This window comes from Brienomyrus brachyistius, chromosome 10 (genome assembly GCF_023856365.1).
Source record: "Brienomyrus brachyistius isolate T26 chromosome 10, BBRACH_0.4, whole genome shotgun sequence".
Taxonomy (NCBI): domain Eukaryota; kingdom Metazoa; phylum Chordata; class Actinopteri; order Osteoglossiformes; family Mormyridae; genus Brienomyrus; species Brienomyrus brachyistius.
The window spans coordinates 25,874,083-25,880,776 of record NC_064542.1 but is presented as its reverse complement, the minus strand read 5'-3'; the positions used below and the strand labels follow the sequence as shown (position 1 = coordinate 25,880,776).

At 41.6% G+C, this 6,694-nt stretch overlaps 1 protein-coding gene across 3 annotated transcripts; it reads right to left on the bottom strand.

Annotated features, from left to right (window-relative positions):
- Window positions 1-246: 246 nt before the first annotated feature.
- On the bottom strand, window positions 247-5,575 carry LOC125750772 (4F2 cell-surface antigen heavy chain-like). 3 transcript variants are annotated; one of them, XM_049029013.1, is made up of 9 exons: window positions 5,429-5,575; window positions 2,907-3,141; window positions 2,584-2,774; window positions 2,006-2,179; window positions 1,796-1,890; window positions 1,556-1,695; window positions 1,056-1,371; window positions 779-850; window positions 247-688 (listed from the first exon to the last, which is right to left on the bottom strand). In XM_049029013.1, the coding sequence occupies exons 2-9, from the start codon at window positions 3,113-3,115 to the stop codon at window positions 341-343; spliced, it is 1,545 nt and encodes a 514-aa protein (XP_048884970.1). In that variant the 5' UTR covers window positions 3,116-3,141; window positions 5,429-5,575; the 3' UTR covers window positions 247-340. The 3 variants fall into 3 exon arrangements, with proteins under 3 accessions (XP_048884970.1, XP_048884967.1, XP_048884969.1); XM_049029010.1 differs by lacking the exon at window positions 5,429-5,575 and adding an exon at window positions 4,617-4,754; XM_049029012.1 differs by lacking the exon at window positions 5,429-5,575 and adding an exon at window positions 3,836-4,485.
- Window positions 5,576-6,694: the final 1,119 nt, after the last annotated feature.

Sequence of the window (6,694 nt, the reverse complement as noted above, 5' to 3'; positions counted from 1 at the left end):
TTTTGGTTGCCACTTTCACAGTTTAGAGTTTAAACTAAAACACGCTTGAAAAGACAACGGTGATTCAAGCCTCCTGTCTGTACTATATATTAATATATAGCCTAACTGCCATCCTGTTTAAACTTCCCTACTTATTTTTTGGAATGTTCTATCCTCAAATCAAGCACCAATAAGAATGTTTAGCGCTGCTGCACCGAAACAGAGATCAGTGGATATTCTGGGGAGCACAAAATGAGACATATAAAGTAAGATGCTAGACGTTATATTTTATTCATATTTCAAGACATCCACCCCACCCAGTAACATGGAAGTACTGGGAACTCAAACAGAATGTTAGCGACTAAGCAGCATAGGGGAAGTGCAGCAGTAAGGCCTCCTCGGCCTCTAGCTGGAGGTCTGCCAGCTGCACGGAGTTCTCAGGGGGGTGGGTTTTGGGGTCAGTGCTGAGCAACACAGTGGCATGCTCAGGCAGGTGGGCATGAGACAGACGCAAGGTGACGGACTTCTTCCCCCAGTTGAGGGCGGTCAGGTAGCGTTCGCTCTGGTCCCACTGCCGCAAGAAGGCCAGAGATGTCGTGCTGTTGTGGAGGAGCAGGAAGTCGCCGTGCTGTAGGGAGCGCTCTTTCCCCCGCAAGTCGCTCAGGGTCTTGAAGAAGGAGTGGCAGGACCGCCGGTGCTCACTCATCATCTGTGAGAGAGGATGCGAGCGGTGTGAGTGGTGTTTATGCATAATCATAGAGGGGAGACACACACACAGAAGTTCATACACACACCCCACCTTCACGGTCTCATTCTTCTCCTCTGTATGCTCCAGTGAATCCCAAACCATCTTGGGATAATGTGTAGCGTTCTGGTGAAAGCAGACACATACTTAAGCTCCCACATCACTATGAGAACCAAACGTGACCGAATAAAATTAATGACACGCTCAGTTATTCCGATTACCAAGCCCTCTGACCTAATGTTTCATAAATTACATGCACAATTATCTTCCAGATGATCATAAGTTCAGCATCTTGACGATATGGACAAACTGATTCCCTTTCGTGGCTTACCCCAGCTCTCTTCAGACAGATCTCATCACCGTAGGTGAACACCGGCGTCCCTGGCAGAGTGAACAACAACATCTGGTAGAGTTTCACCAGCGTGGCCCCAACCAATGTGCCGAGGTGGCTGTCATCCTTGCTGCCTACGTTCCAAGCCAGATCAGTCTGGTTGCGCGACTCATACAGCTGCTGGATGGCCTGAGCCCACTGACCACCAGTGACATTGGGCTGCAGAACCCTGGAGAGCAGCAAGTCCACTGTGGAAATGTTATGGAGCGAAGATACAGTTGCTGCAGTGGTCTGCATGGTCACCCCAATTAGGACCCTGGACAGATGCAAAGGTTGCCATTAGCCACCAAAAGACAGGTTTTCGAAACTCCCCTTTTCACATGCACCAATATCCCAACACAAGTCATACCATCAACTGCATGTGTGGCAACCTCCAGCAGCTTTTTAACAAGAATAAAACCGGGGCTACCCAAAGGCTCACATTAGACACAAGTGCCCACCTTTGCTTTGCCCCATCTGTTCTGTTGCCCTTAATGGTGTTCTTCAGACTATGCCATATACTCTGATCCACAAAATTTTCATCGATTCCATCCAGCTGAAATCCATCCACTCCCAAATCCATCCAGTGGGACATAGCAACCTTAAAAAGGTTGGGTGGGGGGGTTAGACTGTACATTGAAAAATTCCAGAAAATGAGTACAATTTCACTCAAAATGTCAGTCTTTAAATCTGACCCTCACCTTCAGCTTTTCAGCAATGCTGGGCACCTGGACTTTATCAAACCAAGGGTTGTTGCCCTTGTAATTTGGCGTCAAATCCAAAACGACTGAAAGGCCTGTCAGGGAAGCAGTGGCATACATTTACTATTTAAACCGAACATAACTGCACATTTTATTAGATGGTAGAATAAAATGAGAGTAACAAGCATTAGCAGATACTCAGACACTCACCCTTCTTGTGAGCCTTGTCCACCAGGCTCTCAAAGTCCATATCCGTCCCCACCTCAGGGTTGATGGCCTGAAAGTTCAGTGTGTTTGGTTGGTCCCTCTGGACGGTGTGAAGAGGTCCCATTACCACACCCTTCACCTTTAACTGAGACAGGTCGTCTATTTTCTCCACCACTCCTGCGGAGGAATGAGCATCAAAATATATTTTTTTCCAATATCTAACATCCATCAACCCATATTCTTGGACTGTCTTATATGCAACTACATAAAACTTCAGGGATCAAGCAAACAGATAGATTGATAAAAAAGAAAGAAAGAAAGAAAGAAAGAAAGAAAGAAAAGAAAGAAAAATATCACATTTGCAGAATCAACAGCCTCTTCAGAAGGTCTGCGTTCTGGTTCACTGGGCAGCTTTCTGCTTACAGGAGTCACAAGGCTGACACAAGACCTCCCCCCACCCGTGCCTCCACTGAAGTCTAAAATATACCCTCCCAACTTTACCGACTGATTAAACTTTTCCATCCTGCCAGCTGGAGTACACTACTGCTTCACCCACATCAGCACAATTGAATATTTTTTACCTTTCAGGCCACCTGTCTCAGTGAATACATCCACATCCCAAATCTTGTACAGGGGGCCATAGTTCCACCAGTTCATTTCTGGGAGAGATTTGCATCGTGGGGCCTTGACAATGATCACAATGGCCCCAGCCAGCATCCCGATCCAACCGACCCAAAACAGGATGAGAAGAACCCATCGTGTCCTAACCCACCTAGGAATGGAAGAGACCGTGAGACAAGAAAATCCGAGGACAGCTCACAGTTTTCATTGGTTTGAACTGAAACTAGCTTATGAACATCGTAAAAAAAACAGCAGTGAATAATTAGACATCCCAGTTCCTCACCCTGGTGTCCCAGCAACCTTCATCAGCTCCTCTTTTGACAGACCAGTGAACTTCACATCGGAGTCGTCCGCTATCTTCACTGTGATGCTTCCATTTTTCTCGGTACCGATGGGAGAATTACCAGCCCCTCCGTCTGTCATGGGCTGCTTCTCCGGATCCAGCTCATTAAGTTCCACGTCCTTCATATCGGTTTCGGTAACTTTACTCATATCCGCGTTGATTCGTTTTAATTAACCTAAAAAAACGGGTTAATCGTGTTCAGTAAAGATGATAGTAAGGAATTAAATATACCGTATTCTGACTACCTGAGCAGAAGTACCCTTACAAAAAAGAAGTATACTTAAGTGCACTGTAAGCATAATTTTCCTAAACTAAAAAATAAGTAAGTATACTCTTACTAAACTTCTTATGTACTTAACAGAGATATACTAAACAAAGTCTGACTTAAGTATACCTGGCTTAAACTGACATGTATTGAGAAAAGTCTAGCTTATATGAAAAAATGTTTCAAAATTTTATGTTTAATTTTGGCATTCAAAACAATATTTGTTCATTTTGAGTGGCTAAGAGAAAACTAAGTATGTTTTGCAAATTTTTATTAGTGTAATCTACATGTAGTCATATCGCTACTGTGCTGTTTGTAGCAATTTCAGGTATAAAAATACAAATAACTAATATTACTAAATAAATACACTTAAAATATATACTTTCATAAACCAAAAGTGAGCCAATTTAGTCTCAAAAAGTATACTTAACGAAATGAACTTTAAGTATACTTTTTTTGGTAAGGTATAACTAAAACAATTAATCAAGGAGGAAAAAACCGAACTGGTAACTAGCTCGTTATTCTTATAACTCACAACTCTTATTACATCATTATAATCGAAAGACAGTGAATCACATTTCGTAAAACAAATTATGTATTCTACCTCAAATGTCGCTGCATCGACAGGAAAAGCGGATACATTTAATACGTATGGAAGGTCGCGTCGTTCAGGGTGCCACTTAATTCATTATTCGACCAAGTATTTTCTTTAATTATTATTAGACAAAGCTTCTATCTTATAATATATAAAACAACGTCATGGCTCCACCTTCAACGCCTACGACGGCTGACATTAGAAACCTTGGTTGATTATTGCATCACCCGCCGTCATGGAACTTCCCGATCACGATCACTATCGTATTATTTAGCGATTCTTGAGCTTTATAAAAGATTATAATTATATATATAGCAGAAATTATAACTTAAGTCAATGGTAGTTATTGGAGCGAATTGGCCGGTCGGGCCCCCGATGAGAGTGACACCGGCTACAACCGGCTGGCTGACAGCAGCCCCCGGCCGCCGCGTGTCAGGCTGCCCGCAACGTTACGCGGCGCTCAAACCCAGCTAAAGTGCTTTAGATTCCATTCGCCTCTTTTTGGTACAACTGAAAAAAAGTCCTACTTAATAACCTAGGAAATATACTCATAAATGTTTCAGCGTGTACAAGTACAGCTTCTCGAGTAGCTCCAACAAGTGTCACGCCATACGATTCCTAACGTGAGTAATGAGGTGTGAATAACTAAGTACCGGTCTAAGTAGAACTTGGAAACCGGTCAGCTTGCCAATAATTATACACACACACACTTGTGTATATATATATATATATACACACACACACACACACACTCATCGGTTTTAAAAACATCGTATCATATAATTGTTACCTCTTCCGCCGTCGCGGTCCTACAAATACGGCCTGACAGAACTTCCAGTTCTCTGTAATGTTCTCTTTCCGTATCTCTATAGTACTGCCACTGACATTTCTTCAATGGGATTTTTAAAGCGACATTACGCAATTGACAGTTTGACAAAGTGCCTTTATTTAAGGTCGACCGACGTACCGACGTAGAGCAAATGTTCAACACTAAATATAACAATGATGAATGGCGCAATATTTTAAACTGACATATATTATTCACCCACTATACAACATAAGTCAAATTTTGCTTTCTTTTAGCCTTTGAAATTCATATATGTGTTACCAACATATATGCACCAACCATGAGGATTCGCTCGACCTTAAGCACACTACTCGTATCTATAATTGCACCTCCCTCTAAGCGCACATAAATAAGCGGGAGTGACACAACCATATAAAAGGTGTAAGATCTCCGAGTTCTCAGAGAGGGATTAGGAAAACAACATGAGTGATGGGATAAAAGACAAAATCACAAGAGTTGCATATGAAGAAAGTAATTGTTTTCCTTATAAAGTAACAATACTAGTAGAATCAAATAAATGCCTTCAGATGAGATGTACTGTAATCTTTATGGCAAATTCTGCTGTCTGCTGACGCACCCTTTCTTAATGAACATAATAACTTTTATAATGGTGTCCATATGTCCTCTTTTTCCTAGACTTATCCTCTTTTTTGGGAAAGTGCTTGAAAAAAATGCTTGAAATACGCGGGATTTCGTTTTATTTCATGTCGACATCTGCTTCCCGCAGTCTGAATACTCTCTGTCTGAATACTTACGTTACTTCGTCACCTCCCTTTGCGTCTTGCTCCTGGCGTCGTCGTATTTGCAAAGCGAAGTATGGTCACCCTACTAGATTGTGATTTTCAGGGCTTAGGCTGTGAACATGAAACTCATTACATTTCATTAAGTAGCAGACACTTTTATCGAAGGCTGCATATAACTGAGACAACAGGATGAGCCAGTCCCTGGACCAGTTGGGGTTATGGGCGTTGCTAAATGCCTCTGGCAAGCACAAGACTTGAACCAGTGACCAACGGCACAGCACCCTGTCCTTAGCCAGACATCACCCCCGTGCCGCCAAGCAGGAGATAGTCTATCACAGGACACTATTTTATACATGTAATGCATTTTTTTCTTTAACACAGCTGAAAATGTATGATTCTTAACCAAAGCATCATGCTGATCACGTTACTGTAATCCAAGCAATCCAAATCTCTAAAAATGCAAAAATTGCTTATTTTCATTATTTCAATATTTCATTATTAATAGGTTTTTACGGTACATACGTGGACACTGCACCTTCTATAATCAAGCGATTTACAATAGTATGCCAGTAAATCCACCATTTTCAGGCCTTCAGCCTTTTCTCCTTGTGTAAATTCTGAATATGTTGTTACTCTTTGCCATAACCGCAAGCCTGTACTGAATAAGCGGTTGGAAGATGGTTGAATGGCTGATATAAAATTTCGTCTGACCTACAGAAAGTAGCAGAACTTAATTTATGATGTAAACTTTTTAATGTATTGCAATACCTTTCCATACTTTTTAATAGTTAACCCAGCCATTGTAAATGTACTGTAATACAGGTGCCTTACGTCCTGCTAAAAATAAAGCAGGAATATGCTATATGATAACATGTAACTTTGCCTCAGTGAGACGTGAGGGGGTTTAGACTGCAAGATGAACATAAAATGAGAAGCAATACCAACATAAAACATCTATGCAAATGTTTTCCAAGATGTACGACATGCTGTTCCACAGAACCACCTTGTCTATCACTCATGAATACATTGATCTGAAATTTATTCTCTCCCATCAAGGATGATAAAGCCTTCAGTTTCATCTCCGCGGAGCAGAGTACATTAACTGCTACGTGGCATTGTTAGGGGAGTCACCATATACTGAGTCAGAAATATGGATTCCCACCTTTATCATATTCAGACAGATTCAGACAAAACACTCAAAGCAAAACATTTGTTCATATATAAACAAGTGTTTTTTTTTCTTAAACTTATCTTTTGGTCTTTCGTGCCGTTTGACGC